Below are 18,656 nucleotides of genomic sequence, written 5' to 3'. Positions count from 1 at the left end.
AATTTCCTTAGTATGTAGTATCTCAACCATTTCCTTATTACCGTCCACAGCCACCACAACAACTACAGTACACCCACCACAACTATCACAGCTACCACAGCCACCACCACCAACATTAAACAAGAGCACAAACTACAGTCCTCTATACTTAGAGTTCTCCCTAATCCCATCGCAAATGCCTTTTGTTGGGGATGATCATATCCAGCAATGGGTTAACACCAGTGTGGGTAGTTTTTCGGATTGGACTATATTTGAGCCACAATAGGGGTTGTCTCAACTACATCAGGTGTCTGTCGATGTGGCCTCTCGTCGAGGGAGACTACTTCTGACCACACTTCAAGTTATATGTCGGTTGATTCCCGAAGGAGTGGTAGCATCGCTTCTCATATTTTATTCAATACAGCTTGTGTTGATCTACTACTAACTAGGCCGAACAATCTTGACTTGAATGTGGTACAACAAGAGGTTGTCATGAGTACAACCCTGGTGCATTTACTTTGGGAGAGGCAGTTAGGTCGGGTATGCCCAAGAGAGGGGCAGGTGGTTTGAGTATGACTAATGTTAGTGTTTCAGGTCGGGGTCATCTGTATAACCTACGGATGGAGAGAAATCCATAAGTTTACTCCATTGGGGTTTGATAAGGGGTTAATGAGCAAGGGGATGAAGTGGATCCTCGGAAAAAAAGTAAGCGGGTGTTCATAAAAAAGTTGTGTAAGTTTATTATATCAGATTTTTGTGTAAGTTTATTTGTATTTTTAAGTTAACTTTTGTAAGTTTATTGTATCATATTTTAATTTTTTTTGTATAAGTTTATTGTATTAGATTTTTTTATTAATAATAAAAGTACTTTGCTCATTAAAAGTTGTGTTTTGTCATATTTAGTTGTATTCAGTTGTAAAATAAACAGAAACTTTCAACTATACTAATTATACTAATTCAAAAAGTTAATAGATAAATTCAAATACATTAATTTATAAAATTAACTTTAAAATACAAATACAATGACCAACAAAGACCTATGAACCACCATTGCTACCAACCCCCACTCGGTCCAACATGCTGAAGACATCGACTACGGCTATGACCCTGTCTACCACAGAGATGGCATATTCGAGGACCTTTGGGATGACCTTTCGACGTTCGCCTCAAGGTAGGATTAGCGACCAATGTCGGTCCCGAGTAAGCAGGCCATGTCTCAGGATCGCCTACTGGGACAAACTCTACTCCGTAGACCTTGCGAATCTCTGACATCTTGTATACATCATTAACATACATCTGCCAATTGAGTCGCTGGTTAACACAACAAGCAATAACGTGGCAACAAGGTAGTCGTTCCACCTGAAAATGCCCACAGTCACACATCCGTCCCGCAAGATCAACAACTAATACTTGGAATAATCTTGTGAAACCGTTCCTATGGTGCACGTGTGCCTCCCGTTATATCTCCGTATCTCCCAACAACCTTTCTTCCGTATCAAGCTGGTTCGGATAAGCCAATCGCACCCATGGCTATACATCTTGCATTTTGCATAAAATGTTTGTGGCTCAGACTTATAAACAGTGTAATCGACTCCTCTAGAAATAGTGTAGCTTCTAATTGCCTCGACGATCGACTTTCTAGAACTGTACTCCATTCCGATCCTAAATTCTCCTTCCTCGAGATCAACAACACCTATAGAAAAAATAAATTGTCACTCATTGATCTATCCAAAATATAAATTAAGGAAAATGTATTACTCATTCATCACATACCTATGTTTGTATATTCAGGAAATTTCGGTACATATATGGTGTCAAGATCCAAATTACGCATAAAAGGTGAAACGTCCATCGGTTGACTAACTGCAGGTGAAACCACTACATTTTTTATTATTGCCTCACTTCCCACATCACCATTCTCATCCTTCTCATCAGCTTCGTAGGTAGCTTCAAAATCCTCTTCGCTATCACTCTTCATTCCTTCATATACTTCGCCTCTATCATCTTTCATATCTGAATCATTTTAAATCTCATCTGCATCTATATTTTCAAACTCAATATACAACTCAATCTTTGTCTGTTGCACCTGAGTCTGTCGATGAATATGGAACATACGCTGCATATTTGCATCATCAATGATCGGCATGATATCAAACTGTATTAGGCTACCAAATATGATAACGGGATTCCGATATAGAATATTGCTCACTCTTTTTAAGATATCACTCTCTATGTTTTGACAGAGGCTGTACTGTAACTCTACAAACGTCATGTTGCATGGAACCACAAGCGAAAACGAATTTTCACACTCAAAACTCACCCCCTCTTGAGTATTTCGTATAATTTTACCGTTGTGATACACTACCATTTTTGCAGTACCCTCCATCACACCACCAACACACAAACAACTTTCTTCTTCGCAATTAAGTAAAATGGAAATGAGCGTCGCCTTATATAGACAGAGCACCCAACATGCCCCCGCGTGTTGCCGTAGATGTTGCCACGTGACTAACACGTGTCTCGCGTGCTAACCAAACACGTCCCCTATGTGTTCATCCTGCTCTACCTGCAACATCTATCCACTTGAAATTATGTTAAATAATTCTATTTCTAGCAAAAATACCAACATTTTTTTCATATAGAAAAAAATTAACCCCTAAAAAATTGTTTTGTATTAAAAGAAATTAAAAATTATATCAATTTAAAATAAAAATTTAAAAAAAATGGCCACAGAGTTGTCATCTCAACTCAACCCAAGAAGAAGATAGAACAAGTGACAGGCAAATTTAAAATAAAGAAAATCCAATTCCACTTTTTTTTTCTTTTGGTCATACACTCACACACACTAAAGGTTTCGTTACTACCCAGCCATAGTTGGAATTCGAACCTGGAATGTGGCTTCCATGATGCCAACATATTGACCATTGGTGCAATGCCTCTGCCACCCAGTTCCACTCTTCTATCTGTGTTTTCTCCCGGATCAAGTGATTTTTCCCGATTTGCATACAGATCCGTGCCAGTTATCCCGATTCTGCTCTAAAATCGGTGGGTATTAAACAAAGTTATATATTAAACAAAGTTGGATTAATTTGTTTCAGAATAAATAGTTTTTTATTTTATTTCAAAAAAATTTTCTACCAGTGGCCCTCCTAAGAATGAGATACTATACCTTGACAAAATCTCACAATCAAATCTCAGACTATGTATTTTGTACAATCTCACAATTGTAGTACTCTTCGTGATCTAACCCTACTTTCTATTTTTCGTTCGAGCATCCATTGTTTTTATTTTTTTTTCATGCTTTTATGGATAACTCAACTCAAAAATAAATAATACATTGTTCACCAAAAAAGAAAGAATACAGAAGATTCAAACAAAATAAGCCTGACCAAAAATATTTAAATAAATAAAGACCGAAAAGAAACAAAATAAATATGGCAAAATAAATAAATAAAGAAGACAGTGCTGTTTGAACCAACCGTGATGATATATACTCAGCCGTCACCGAAGAAATTCCTCATCGTATTCGCCGCTGCTTCTTTCTCTCTTCGCTCTCTCTCTCTCTCACAATTACAGATCTAGATCTATGAACTATGAAGAAGTTCTCCTCCCAGCTAGTGCATTCTATAATATATAAAATTTCTATCAAAACCCTAAAAGCCCCCGCACCTGCAAAACACAAACTGCGAGAAACCTAAAGCGACCGTACCTGCAACTGTTGCGAAAATGATAACGTCCGCGTCAGCCATTCACCAATCTGATTCATTTTTTGGGCATTTACTAGTTACAATAATTGTCTTATTGAAAATTTTCAGACTACAATCTTGTCCTTTATTATTTACACAATTACGCGTTTGTATATGGTAACGAATAACGATACTCGCACTATATTTCAATTTTAAATTTTAAACAGCAGAATCAGCACGACTTAGACGTTTCTTCCTGTATCTCCATGCAACTTGAATACGAATTGCAGCTAAGGATCTCCAATAAGGTGATTCATACCTACAATAGCAACACAGTTACCGAATGAATCATGGATTTGAATTCGTAGATTGAAGCTTGATACAAATTTAATGGAGAAAAGAGATGTGACCTTAAGGCTCCTTGAACACGCGGACTCCGCAAGAATCTTGTGAAAAGGATTGTGACTTCTTCAAGATCTGCGGCGCGGAGCGAAAATGACTCTACATTTGTTAAGCACCTCACTGTTCTGTTGCTAAGCAACCTTTGTCCAGGAAGCCTTACTTTTCTACCATCTGCATGGAAAATCATATTGATACGACATTCATAAGTCAAAGTGCCTAGATGAAATTTGAGCTTCTTTGGATGGCTGTTAAAAAGAATGTTAATGAATTTTTAGTAGATTTGATCAATTTTTACTACTAAAAATAAAAATATTTAAAAAATAAAAAATTTGAAAACTACAATTTACATCAAATTTAAAAAGATTCTTTTACTAAAAAAATAATATTTTTATATTATTGTATTCAAACATAATTCATAGATTAAAAAAAAAATATTTTTTCATGATATATTTACTCTTACTTTTTCAAAAGATAATTTTAAATTATCAATTAAAAAAAATTCTTATCTTAGAAACAAACCCTTTGTATTCATATACATTAATCCATGAATTTACTAGAAAAGTTGTTGATTATTGCAATTCCTAATGAAATCTACTCTTTAATATACCTGTACTGACAGAAGAATGTTCTAAATACCATGTTAGAAGTTCTTCGCCACAGGCATCCCCTTCGGATAACGGAAGTCTTATTCCATCTTCTCCGACACTCTCGAGCTTTCCTCGCACCACGAATACCATCTTATCTACCAGACAACCCATACTCAATATAATACTTCCTTTTATGTATGTCCTTTGTCTTAATCTCTCACAAATGGCATCTAGGATAGGTTCATCCATCAAAGCAAAAATTCGAACCTGCAAATGTTGGGCACAAATTCCATTAAGAATGAAAGCAAAGTCTTCATCAAAGGCCACTTTTAGTATGCTTTGACAATAATTTGGCTGTTTATACATACAACTCGTGTTTAAACTTGTATTCAATTCTATCATGATAACTTGTTATAAGCATGATACCAGTGCATACTTTCTTAATAAATTTGAAGAGATGACGCCTTATGTCTCTCTGTAGATCTTCTGGTAAATTTTCCATAAGCATTTCTTCGTTCACTCCCCTTGTTGCAGCCCAAGAATAACGTTCAGCCTGTCGTACTCTCCTACAATGTAATGTATTATCTGAGTTATACATTATGTGAGTAAAAAGTTTCATGCAACACCAAACCTAAACAAAAATGACAAATAGAGGACATTCTATTTTCTTAATATTGACTTATTGAGTAAGTTCAGGTCTATCACTAACTTCTCTTATGTGTATATTTCTATATCAACCATTTTTAGCGCTAATAACTTAATTCAAAACGATGCCAAATAACACGATCTCAAAAATTATTTCACATCCATTGCAGGATTATGTGCACTTTTAAGGTACATAGTGATAAAACATATTCATACTTATTTCTTTTGGTGACTATAAATCAGATTTACTAGTTGCACATACAGGAACATAAACATATTTGCAGGCAGCTAGAAGTAGATGCAAGGAGAAACTTCAAGTTATAATTTGCATCCCTTTAAAATCTTAAATAAGTCATCATGTCACTTGTCATTAAATGTGCATGTAAACTACAGAAAATGAGGAATTTATACCTTCTTAGATTTTCTGGTAAGCGTCGATGGCTCATCCATTGCTCCACATCACGTCCCCTGAGTTGCATTTCTAGCCTCCTAAAAAATTGATGGAAGAAAAAGATTTCAACCATATTGCAAAAGATAATATATTAGAATAAGGCTGTCAAAGTTTAATTACAACCAACTTTCAGCATTAAGTAAGTTCTACCTCCGCCCAAGAGCTTGAAGAAAATTCTGTATGTTACCAATGAGAATAGCAAAAAGCAAGAGTCCAGATCCTATAATGGCCATAGTGAAAAGGACTTCCCACACAAAAGTGCTAGGGACTAGATTACCAGCCAAAGTACTGATTTGCTGCACAAATATCATCAAGGGTATAATTGTTACTCTTACATATATCAAAATCATTTATGTATCTTCCCTTGGCAAGTAGTCTAAAAGTTATGTTAGATTAACATAATATTAATTAGAGTTTAGTTTTGATATATTATACATCTATACTTCAATTTATATTGTTCAGGCAGTCAATGGATTATACATTCCTTTTGTGAAATTAACTAAAATCATTTTCACAACTAGCTACTGAATGTGTGCGTGTGAGAGAGAGAGAGGGGGGGGGGGGGGGGAGGGAGGAAAAAGAAAAAGGTAACAGCTCACCTGGAATCCCCAAAACAAAGAATAGATGTATTTGTTGATCACATTAGTTTCTGTAGTAAGAGGTACAACATTTTGATATATCCCATAAGCAAAACCACCATCAGATGGGGGATTCAAGCAAGCAACAGCATCAGTATTGTTGTTCCACTGATTTGATGTTTGGTCAGGCTGAAAGACTCCATCATGACCATGCCCACAATCAATGAATGTCATGCATCCGGGGATCTTAGAATTGTGGCAGGCATCTCGCAAACATTGGTTAACCCTCTTGAAGAAAGAAAACGGTAGAAAAGGAAAAAGTTAGCAAATAAAACATCAATTATACTTCAATTCTAGTTTAGCCATCTATTAAATTATTGAAGGAAACATAATAACTGTGATAGTCTGAATTTCACTACCAGTAGTGCAGTGCTAATTAGAAGGATCAGATTTATGAGGACATGATACTTACATAACCCAAAACAAATAATCAGAATTATTTAATACAATTGTTCAATAGGATATGATGTGAAGGACTTATCCATCAAGGCATCAAGAATCAACAAGTATAAAGCATTATTGGGATAAGCAAATTCAGGTGAAAATTCTAGTTCTTGAGCCTAAATCTCATTCCATATGATAATATAACTGGCATTGTGACACTAAAGTGTGTCTTCAAGTTGATCATACATTACTTTTATGCCTTTTTTTTTCCTCTTTCACTCTTATCATAGTTTGAGGTTAGGCATTCAGTTGGTAGCTTCTAATACTGAAACCTATAATAACAAGAGCTTGCCACCTCTTGAACAGAGGGCGACAAATCACAGTGTATCATATTTTTTTATATATTTAAAGAAAAACAAGCTTCGAATGCTGTTTTCACTCACCTGTAGACCAAAGAGGTACCAGCAAGAGCCAACAACATGTCCAGATAGCATAAAAATTAGAAGGTTTATTATAAAATTTGCCCAGGCTGACTCAAATATAAATCCTGATGGAGACTGGCCAATTAGCATAGGCAGAAATCTAAACAATCTGGGGATGTACTGCACAAGGATCGCTGCACGCAGAAGATTCTTAGCATAATTTGCTCCCCCAAGGGATTTTGGCAGGACAAACAATATCATTATCTGCACATATTTCACTATATATGTCATGGAAAGGAGTATGGTTACAAAATGACTAAATTTCAAATAAGTTGAAATACAAAATTCCAATAAAGTCAAACTAATCAATGACAATCTCAATATAATGGAAGCACCAACGAACTTTGTGTTTTCCTTTTTTTATCAAAGATGTATGGCAACTAAAATCCTAACTGTGCAAGAACATACATTATATATTAGAAAAATATACATTTTTGGATCTCATTGCCTTCATAAAAAATAAAAAATAGAGTCTGAAAGTATTCATGGTGAAAGGGAGATGAGAAGACATCTACCTGAGGAAGAGGAAATACAACAAATAAGTCAAGAAAAAAATAACCCCGAAGGTAATGAAGTGCGATTTTCTTCGGATGGTCCTCTAAATCTCCAGTACCAACCACCCTTGACTCAGGAGAAACATAAGCCAATTTGAACTGCAAAGTGGCAATTTGGTTGCATATGTAAGCCTTTAATAACAGAAAGTTGGACACTAGACGAGAAAACTTAACATCCATGCTTAGAATTCATAACATAATGCATAGTTATTTTTCTTCTCTATTCCCCTTGACTTTAACCTCAAAAATAGCAAAGCAAAGAAATTGGCACAGAATGCAGCTCTACTTAGAAGTAACAAGGTTATAGTCCAGATTATTATCATCTGTTTTGGTTAACCATTTCATTTGTAATTTCTTCCCGTGTAATCTATAAAAGGTAGTTGACACTGTATGTCATATTAACTTCAGTAAATAACAAATATCCTTTAACAACGGGGAAAAAAGATAAAAACATCAATACTCTGAAGTCTAAGGTTTGTGGATTGAAACAGAAAAAACATCTATGATTCAAAGATATATGGAACAATTTCAGATGAATTGAGGCTAAGATTGTGTTGAGTGACTCAACAAGATATCAGAAAATCCTCCACTTGTATTATCAATGCAGTAATGTTCCACAAGTATATATTGATTTGTATAAATTAGAAGGAGTGCAAAGGAACCTTTTTAAAATGGTAGTTATAGAGAACATACCTGGAGAAGAATGTTAAAGAAATATACCAAATCATTCAAGCTTCGAACAATAACAAGTGTTGTTGTCATTGACCAGTCGACAACAATACAATTATGATCCTACAACCAGTGAAAAGAAAAAAGGTGCAGAGTAACCTTAGGCATAGTATCAAGGAAAAATAAGAGACTGCATGTTGCAAGATGTTGCAATTAAGTATTATCAGAAACAATCATACCTCTCGTGCATAAAATACAAAGAAAAATAATGGATCCACAAAAATAGCAACCAAGCAAAAAATGGCCAAAATCTTGTTCCATTGTTGTATGACTTTAGTGTGAGGATTTATAACTCCAGGAATGTACGAACAACAAAGGGAATAAAACTTTGTTGCAAATCCCTTGGCGTCCCCATAGAGAGCATTGTGGAACTGCAGGCATTCAGAATATGAACAAAAGTAGCTTACATTATGCAAAAGTTATAGACCGATAATACATGATAAATATCTACAATAAAATGAAGGTTAAGAATAATGATACGGTTCAGCTTCGAACAGTCTTAGAAAAAATTCTATTGACTATTGATAAACAATGAGACAGCTTGAAGTACCCATGTGACAATAACTCAAAGTGAACAGTGATAGCAACAACAAAACTAATTTCAGCAGTCAAGAGAACAAGATGCATTGGTGCAGCTTGAGTAACTAAAAGGGTTTTGGTCAAGATACATTTGGTTCCTTTTGGTTAATACCGTTTTCCTGTTATTATGAATGCATATCTAGGTAAATACCAATCGAAAGTGCTTTTCACGGAAATACCAGTCATCATCTTGATGTATAACACAAAATAAATACTAAATTATATTACGATGATACAGATTACAAGATAGATACTAAAGTATATCTATTGAAGCAACTGACAATAGAAACAATGTAAAAGGTAAAAAAAGATATGAATAATTATGAAAATTATATAGGCTACTTGAGAATCACATAAGTCAATTCATCAAACATCTAGAAGGCTATACTTGCATCTAGAATCAAGATCTATACCATGAAAAGCTATGTACCATTAAATTTTCGACTATGATGCTACCTTGGGATCAAATATTGTCGAAGATTTTGAAACTTTATGTTGAGAAGGCTTGAAGTATGTTGGGCAAGAAGTGCAATAAGGATCATCACACATTCCAAGTTGTCCAGACCTCATTAAGTGTTCATTTTCCTTATCATGGTTATTATGCCAGTTATTCGAACCGGTGCCACGGAAAGCATCAAATTTTTCTGTCTTTCTTTCATCTTCTTTTCTTCCTGTACCAACCATCCTCTGCTGTAAATGACTGACAGTTCCGGTAGCATATAGTGGACCGCTCATTTGTGGAAAGGGGGTTTTTCTCTCACTCTTCAGTGGACCAGTATGTCCAACAAGACTAGTTTCGCTATCATATGACTCCAGGGTGCTCATAGGAATTGCAATTGAACTTTGTGTCCTGGATAAGAATCTCTGCAATTTGGAATTCAGGGTCTCATCATATTGTTCTTCATCCTTTGATTCCTTTCTCAACAGCATTGGCAGCTCATCATTTTTAAGACTAGCCATGGTTCCTTTCCAGTTCTGTAATTTCTTCCCAAATTAACCTGCCACTGAATACATAACCTGTATCATATAAGTTATCTTAATTTTGGAAACCTGAAGAAGGAGAATATGAATAATAAAACTATAAGAAACTAGTGACTGTGTCATAAGGCTTTATTAGTCCAAACACAGAAAATAGCGGAGACAAAAACGGAGATAAAAGTGTGTTTGGTAGTAATTTCAAATTTGGAGATGAGACCGTTTAAAAATTAGTTTTTTTTTTTTTAAATCCTTACACATAATATAAACCCAAATAGGATGTAGTTAACATGTGTTCAAAATTACTATTAATAGAAGTTTCTTAACATTTTGCTTTAATAAATAAATAACAAATACATTAAAAATTTAAATTCTACATAACCTTAACATGTGGCCATAGCAGCTGAATCCTATAAAATATTACAAGAAAATCTGTCTGTCCCCAATTTCGCATAGCTTATAATTACTACCTAAAGATACGATTTTCTCCATAGTTGCATGTATTAGTCATATACTCATTATTAATCTTTACCAAAACTCAAATTGGCTGCAAATTTTCTTTTCAAAGATGAAGAACTATCACATTTTTATAACTATAAAACAGAAACATTGAGAATAAGAAGTTATTCCAAGGAGTGCTTGTTTTGAAATTAAAAAGAGTAAATCTAAGGTTTGAATATTTGAATGCATCCTTGTAGGTTTGGATTCCCCTCTTCATCATTAAAATGGATCACGTATTAAGAAAGAAGTAATGGACTCCCTCATAACAAATCCTATGAGCTTTGAAAGAAACAAAGCAAAAACAAACCCTAATCATATATCTAATTGCAATGAATACATACATAATCCAATTTCTAGTTTCTGAAACAAACACAACCCGTCTACATGGAAGGAGGCTTATATCCTAAATGGGTAACAGCAACCAAATAATAATAATAATAATAATAATAATAATAATAATACCAACCAAAAAGACAATGTAAACCTAGAAAGAGTAGTACTAAGACCTGTTAGGAAGAGGATTTTTGAATCAGGCAGCACGAAATTAAGTGATGAAAAAGTTCATTTTTAAGAGCTTGTTGATAACTGTAGAAGAGGTTCTCCTCTGAGAGAGTTGCTTGGAAGACAAAGAGGAATTGAAGTCTGAACTGAACACATTTATGACTTCAAAGAATACCATCAAAAATTAGAGCTGTAAAGCTTACAAAAGACTTCAAAGAATATTGAGAAATATATAAATATAACAAGTAATATTTGAAAAGTCAGTCTTATGAAAGTTTATGACATGTGAATATATGTGATGATCGATTAAGACAAAAAAGATAAATAAATAAATAATTAAAGTAGCAGAAGACTGTCGGAGTATGAATTGCCAGTTTGCCACTGGTTACGTCATGTTATGAAAATTGTATCCTAAAATTTATATAGTTGAACAAAAATAATCATAAAAATATGATAAAAATAACTAAATATTAAATATATATTTTAAAATTTAAAAATTAGATTTTAATATTATGTTTGTAATTATTATTTAAAGTTTTTGATTTTTTATTTTTAAAATTTGATAATTTCGTATTAAGATAATATAAAATTAAATATGTTTTAACTTTTGGCATGTATTTTTTAAATAATTATGCAAATATTTAAAAAAAAGTTGAATCAAATGCATAAGATTTACCAAATACAATTTTTTTGTCATCTATAAAAAAATTGATATTTTTTATATTTTTCATATTTTTAAATTATTACAGATTTATTTATCGTTCATATTTTTTGTATTATTTTTGTAATCATAATAAATTTTTTACTATATTTTGATGGTTTACCCTCAATATTTTTTATTTTTTTCTTCATTTACTTTATAATACAAATAACAATAATTAGAATATATCTAAATTGATTCTGAACGAATCTCAAATTAGATATTTTAATTCTAATAAATTTTTATTATTTTAAAAAATTTAAGTATCATTTTTATCACACTGCCTGCTTTTTCTACTATTAACAATAAAGTATTTAACATACGTATAAAATAAATAAGTTTTTAATAAATTTCATTATAATTTATAAGGTAATTAGATCTTTAAAGTCTTGGTATTTTTAGTAGTTTTTTCCGTCTTTTTAAAAGTTTTTTTTATGTTTTATTAAAAATTTCACCACTAATCTATGTCATTTGGAGTTTTTTAAAAATTATGTGCTCGAGTTTTTTTTTTTGGTATTATACGGGGCTGACGCCCAAGAAAAGAGAAGTCTACATACAAACTAAACGGGGTAAAGTAGCCCCTTTTTTATTATCTCTGAGAATACTTAAAACCTCAGGAGGAGGTAAGTTCCAAAAAACATAGTCAGTGTTTCTGAGTTCATACTCAATCTAGCTAGGTAATCAGCACTTTTATTTCCTTCTCTATAAATCTGTACAAAAACTATATTCCACTCTCTTCTCCTTAGTTCATTCACTTTTTAAAAATTATGTGCTCGAGTTATTTTTGAAGAATTTAGATAAAGATGAGCAATTAGAAAAAATACCCAAAAAGCAACAAGATTGAGTGCTTAGTAACCATAACATGGCCCTCGGCGCCCATGGAAGCACCCAAGGAATGCCCAGCGTCCTCTTTGTGGCGCCTGCAATGAAGAAGAGAATGGGCACCTAGTGCCCAATACTAGCGTCTAATGTCCAAAAATTTTCTAATTCTCAGAGTCTTGGCCCCAGCGCCTAAACTTGGCACCTAACGCTTTCGAAAAAAACATAATTCTCAGCACCCAAATTCAGAAAAACAACAAAAATTCTAACACCAAACGCCATGCAGACCACCATCCACAAGGTTATACACAAACTGCACTTCTAGTTGTTTTCATTGTTTTATTTATTGTTATCAATCTTGAAGGTGCCATTACTGACTATGGTGGTGGTTGGCAGGGTGGACATGCCACTTTCTATGATGGTGGTGATACTTCCGACACAATGGCTATATTTGTTTATAGGATCGTATTTGGCAGAGAAGACGTGGACAGAGACAATACGTTTTGTGTCCATCCTGACAGGAAGGACACGGAGATATTAACAAGAGATACAACTTATTTTTTATTTTTTATTTTATTATTCTTATTAATTTTTCATAATTATATTTGTTATTATTATATTTTTCATTTCAAATTTTTTAAATGAAAAAAAATGAGAATAAATTAAATTTTTATAATTTATTTTAGTTTATCACCAAACAGAATATAAGATCACAAAAATTTATGTTTTTTTCCTTTGATGTCTTATTCTGTCATGTTCTCAGTGTCTTGTTCCAATTGGTCAGTTTATTAGAGCCATTTTTTGTGCATGTGTTAATTATATTAACATAATAATAACATAAAGTGTTAGCTAGTGTTGTGCATTTTGTTTAGACTTAGTCATTATTTTTTCTGTTCTTCAACTATAAAAGATGTAAAATCTCAAACACAATGTTCTTTAAAATTAATTACATTATTGTTAATGATGGCCATAAGACTTAATTTCATAATTTGTATGCACCTTCAGAGTTAAAATAGTTTCTATACTCAATAGGCATGGTGGTAGTTACACTAACCAAATCAACTTTTTCACATAAGCTAATTTGTATTGGATTATTTTTTCTCTATTATTAGAGATGCTATCTTTTTCTTCTATCTCATATATCAACTTCTTCTGTAATTCTTTCTCAGCAAATTATGAAGAATGTCAGAAATTTGGAATATAATTATTAAGTATTTAGTTGGTTGGATTGAATTCAAGTAATATAATTAAATTATGAAGGATGTTCATATTACTAGGTATACGGATGGTTATATTTAGTGTTGAGTGGATGTTTGGTTGTTAGTATTAGATTCAACTAGATACAATTAAATTATACTGGATATTTAGTTTAATAGGTATTCGAATGGTTATTTTCATTTTCAGGTGGATGTATAATTTTTTGTATTAATTAATTATTGTGTACCTTATGTGAATATATAAAAAGCAAAATTTTTTTATATCGTTAAGTAATTTAATTTTGATGCACTGATTGTATAAAATATTTTACGTAATCGACCGATTACATCTATTTTTTAGATAATTATTCACGCAGTTAAAGTAAAATGGTAATAACAATAGTCAGATACATGCATAAAACTAATTTATATTGACAATGTATTAAAATTAAATTAATCTTTTACTCGTTAGAAAGAGTAACTAGAAAACTTTATCGTTCTCAATATATATAAATTTTATAGATAGTGGTGTAAATTAAATTGTGACAAAGATTAAATAAGAGTGAACTCACCTTTGATTTTAATGTTTTTCTAAATTAACCTACATCTATGTATGTAGTTCACGTATTTGCATCATTCAGATGGTTCTAATCCTTTTCAAAGTATAATATATTTGTGTCATCAATGCATGAAAGGTAACAACAATGAGAAAATGAAGGGTTAAGTAATTAATAGAATAATAAAATGAATTAAACAAAAAAAATAATAAAATGCATTAAACAAAAAGAATAAGTTAGTTTCGTCACAAAATAGTTACTTTGCTATTGCTGGCTAACTGAAATACATGATCATTGATCACTAGTGAAATGGTCAATTTCAAATCATATTTTTAAATTAAAATATGTCGATTATTCATTTACTAGGTATGCGGATGACTATTTTCATTTTTAAGTGGATGTTTAGTTGATTGGATTGAATTTAAGTACATAAAATTAAAATATGTTGGATGTTCAATTCACTAGGTATGTAGATGGTTATTTTTATTCTTAAGTGGATGTTTATTTGATTAAAAAGTATGCAATTTGAAAAGTATAGTTAAATACAAGGTAAAAATTTTTAACATGATCAGGTAAGTGATAGATAGAGAAGTCTCAAATTTACAAAACAGGAAAGATAAGAATGAGAGAGAGATCAAGCAAAAATGCCATGTAAAATGCCATTTTGTAGATTCTGCCAATTTTGGATTGAGTTTGTAATAAACGATCTAAAAAAACTATTTTAAATTTGGTCATTTCATGAACCAACTTCCTCAGCAAATAGCATCGAAAAATTGATATTATTTCTTCCTTGCAAGTTGCAACCAGCTGATACTACTATTTGATATAACTACATTGTTACTAACATTTACATAATTCACATTCTAATAGTACCTTGTTTGTGTTACACGAGGTGATTTATATCGTTAATATGTGTATATTGTAAGGAGTGAAAATTTAACTCCTATTAATATTTCTCTTTTTATGACATAACCTCTAGTGCCTCCCTTGTCTTTCCAAGTATATTCAACACAGTTGTTGCTATCTGAGTTGGAACAAGGCCAGCTTCAGACAACTGATCAGTAGGCGATCCGTGGTCAATATAACAATATGGAAGAATCATTGGCCTCCACTGCGCAGTTTTTATGCAAAAAAATGCATGAGTTATCCGCGATTTATAATATCTTTAAAGATGTATATAACTAGCTGCGAATGAGGAAACAATCCAATGGCTTGCAAAACCGTGCATCAGCAACAGTTATGCGCAAGCCATGATGCTCCACTAAGCCTAGAAACTACAAAATAATAGACATGTTTGGTTTCTTATTTGGAAACATTAAACCCATAAAAATGGTCCATTCAAGTATCAAAATTTTCAGGTTTTAATACCAAAAACCTTTTACTTTTCAACCTAGTGAAAAGTCAATAGGGATGAGAAGAAAATCTTAAATTCATCAAAGCATAACTAAATGATTGCTTTCACTTTAATCAATAAAATAGAATGAAACTCAAATCCAATACAGAATAAAATAAACGTCCGCATACATAGTATATTGAACATCCATTATAGTTGATGATAAATATCTAACAAATTATTCAAATAATAAAATGGTGTACAGAAGAAGAAAAATTCAGTAACTTAACAAAAGCCGTTGAATAAACATCTATTTATCAAATAAATCCATAGCCATCAACTAACCTATTGAAGCAGCGATGAGGGAGGCGGTCACCGTCGGGTCCGGTGGAAGAGAGTGTGACGCCGGGTGCAAAAGTTTGGCGACACGGCGATAGCAACCAGGAGCTTCTCTGCCTGGACAAACATAACCCAAATAAAAAAGTATATAAATGACAGTGGTTAAAAACCAATAAATCAGCACCAACCACAGTAAGTTTTCTTCCAAATTAGTGCAATAAATCAAATATATACACCTTTAGGCAGATGCAACACATCCATTTCAATCAACCATCAACTAAATCCTTTGCATGAACAACCATTCATGAAATAAACAACCAACAAGCAACTAACCTTTGACAGCAGCGAGCAGGAGGGAGAAACGCCGGCGTCGGGGGCATTCACGCAAAAATAACGGGGGCGCAAAGAAGCTCCGGGGTCAACGCTGGGTCAGGTGCAATGGAGTGCGACCCCGGATGCGTACGGTTGGCGGCGCGGCGATGGCTACCAGGAGCTTCTCGGCGACATCAACTTTCGACAGTGGTGTGAGGAAGGCGCGCGGGAAGAGGGGAGCAGTGCGCGACCACCGTGAATGGCCGACCTTGATTCTTGCGGGAGGAGTGTGTGGGTGGCGTCGGATGTGCAGTTTGCAGTGGACTATCGTGGGAGATTCTGTTGCAGCACCGACGGTTAGGATGTGTGCTACTGTATTTTCAAATTTGGGGGGGTGTGGGTGGGTGGGGGAAGGATGGTTAAAACATGAATAGTTAAAATTAAGGTTTGGTGGGAGAAGGGGGTGTTTTTATTCTATTGGGCCAATTCTAAAGCCCATTGTAGCCATTGTAAAGATATTCCATTGTTTTCCTAGCGGAATTCTTTGATTATATATTGATATCTTTTAATTGGATTGTATTAGTTTTTAATTCTGTTAAAAATCATACTAGGTCTCTCCATCAGACCCACCTCCACCTCTACCTCCACAACAAGTGACAAGGCCTGAGAAGCTACAATCTAAGAGAAAAATAACTTTTAAGATGGACTCAATGCAAGGACCAAGTTCTGGGATAGCTGCACGCTTGGCAGAGTTTATGAAATTCGTCCCCACCCCGCGCTACAAACAACCAACAACAAAATAGAATGCGATTTCAATGTTGACTAGAAGTTGTGTAGAACATATTTTGTAGAGAGAATTTGATCAAACTATACTCTTTTGATATTTTGAGACTCTGTTATGTAGGGTAATCTGTTTTGGCTTAGGATACTCTAAAACTGTGTTATGTAGGGTATTGTGGTGTGTTACAAATACTGCTATTGCTATTGCTGCTTATCACTGAGGACAATGATTAATCGCTATGAATTATTAAATGAATCACTATCTTTTGTTTTTTTATAACTTATTTTGTAAAATTTTATACCTCTTTCATATAATCTCAGTTTTATACAACTTTCACAGGATACATCATTACCCAAAAGAACATATATTTTCATTTCTAGTTTGTCATCAACTTCTAGGTCCATGAAAAAAAAACAATCAAATAGTGAATACATAACAATATTTCATTCACATAATTGATATCACATTTACATATATTTCATTCCATTTAATCCATAAGCTACAATCACAAATCAAAAAATAATGATAAACACAGACAACATAATATTCCACATTTTTAAGATTCTAATTTCAGCTTCAACTGCACTAATTTTTCATCCCAAAAAAAATTTCCATGATCTTCACTAACTGGAGTTTTATTTCTCCCAATTATGGCTTCTTCTTCTTCAACATCTGCCTATTTAAAAAAGTCTCACCATCTCTTACCGGCAATTTACAATATAAAAAATCCAAAAAATTTGAGAGGAAGAGCAACTACAAAACCAAGAAGAATTTGAGAAATGAGACACACAATCAAGTTGTAACAATTTGACCAACTCACATTATAGTTAGGGCATTCATAAAATGATCTCTATGGATTGGAATCTGTCCTAGACCATCGAAGAATAAGACGCAACCCACAACCGCACCAGTACGAAACCTTTCCATCTCTGTCACGGTGTGCATTCTTTATCCCGTCACCATGCGAACGAGCTCTACTAGAACTACCTGAGCCTTGGCTGCTAATACCCCAAATCCTTCTCAATTCTTGGAGAGACTACTGTGATTTAGAAAAATTGGGGCTGCTAGGTTTTATTTCAAATTATTAGGGGTTAAATTGATACCTTCAAAAATTTGGCCACGTCATCTAACCGTTACAGTGCCTAAGTGTCAATTAAAATTATCAGGTCAGCTTTCCGGTGATGGAAAACGACAGAAGGGCTAAATTGAGGCACGTGTCAAAATTTTAGGGTACAATTAGAGTCAATTGAAACCTTGATAACTAAATTGAGTCGCGAGTCAAATTTCAGGGACCATTTTGAGTATTAACTCTAACTTGCACTTAATAAAAAATATTTTGGGAGTTACTAATGAATTATCTCAAGTGTTACAAAGGAATGATCAAGACATTATAAATGTTATACATTGGTTAAAGTGTCTAAGTAACGGTTGCAAACTATGAGAGATGAAGGTTGGTCTCTTTTACTTGACGAAGTCTCATTATTTTGTGACAAACATAATATTACTGTTCCAAAAATGGATGATAT

At 33.4% G+C, this 18,656-nt stretch overlaps 2 protein-coding genes across 10 annotated transcripts; both read right to left on the bottom strand.

Moving 5' to 3' along the window:
• Positions 1-900: 900 nt before the first annotated feature.
• Positions 901-3,836, bottom strand: LOC140184754 (uncharacterized). 4 transcript variants are annotated; one of them, XM_072237696.1, is made up of 5 exons: positions 3,689-3,836; positions 3,459-3,603; positions 2,867-3,015; positions 1,753-2,554; positions 901-1,672 (listed from the first exon to the last, which is right to left on the bottom strand). In XM_072237696.1, the coding sequence occupies exons 4-5, from the start codon at positions 1,988-1,990 to the stop codon at positions 1,383-1,385; spliced, it is 528 nt and encodes a 175-aa protein (XP_072093797.1). In that variant the 5' UTR covers positions 1,991-2,554; positions 2,867-3,015; positions 3,459-3,603; positions 3,689-3,836; the 3' UTR covers positions 901-1,382. The 4 variants fall into 4 exon arrangements, with proteins under 4 accessions (XP_072093797.1, XP_072093794.1, XP_072093793.1 ...); XM_072237693.1 differs by lacking the exon at positions 3,689-3,836 and having other exon boundaries at positions 1,753-2,545; positions 2,867-3,010; positions 3,459-3,600; XM_072237692.1 differs by lacking the exon at positions 3,689-3,836 and having other exon boundaries at positions 1,753-2,545; positions 3,459-3,599.
• LOC112802419 (probable cyclic nucleotide-gated ion channel 20, chloroplastic) lies at positions 3,728-11,397 on the bottom strand. Of its 6 annotated transcripts, none has more exons than XR_003818746.2 (13): positions 11,099-11,397; positions 9,573-10,120; positions 8,717-8,908; positions 8,502-8,600; positions 7,770-7,907; positions 7,216-7,458; positions 6,350-6,616; positions 5,901-6,046; positions 5,711-5,788; positions 5,091-5,220; positions 4,704-4,921; positions 4,076-4,238; positions 3,728-3,984 (listed from the first exon to the last, which is right to left on the bottom strand). XR_003818746.2 is itself a non-coding variant. In XM_029298532.2 (13 exons), exons 2-13 carry the CDS (start codon positions 9,547-9,549, stop codon positions 3,885-3,887), a joined length of 1,806 nt encoding a protein of 601 aa, XP_029154365.1. In that variant the 5' UTR covers positions 9,550-10,120; positions 11,099-11,397; the 3' UTR covers positions 3,728-3,884. The 6 variants fall into 6 exon arrangements, 4 of the variants coding, with proteins under 4 accessions (XP_029154365.1, XP_025701419.1, XP_029154363.1 ...); XR_011882371.1 differs by having other exon boundaries at positions 9,573-10,133; positions 11,099-11,355; XM_029298532.2 differs by having other exon boundaries at positions 4,675-4,921; positions 9,547-10,120.
• Positions 11,398-18,656: the final 7,259 nt, after the last annotated feature.

This window comes from Arachis hypogaea, chromosome 5 (assembly GCF_003086295.3).
Source record: "Arachis hypogaea cultivar Tifrunner chromosome 5, arahy.Tifrunner.gnm2.J5K5, whole genome shotgun sequence".
NCBI lineage: Eukaryota > Viridiplantae > Streptophyta > Magnoliopsida > Fabales > Fabaceae > Arachis > Arachis hypogaea.
Note: the sequence above shows the minus strand (reverse complement) of the source record. Positions and strands in the feature narration are given on the sequence as shown.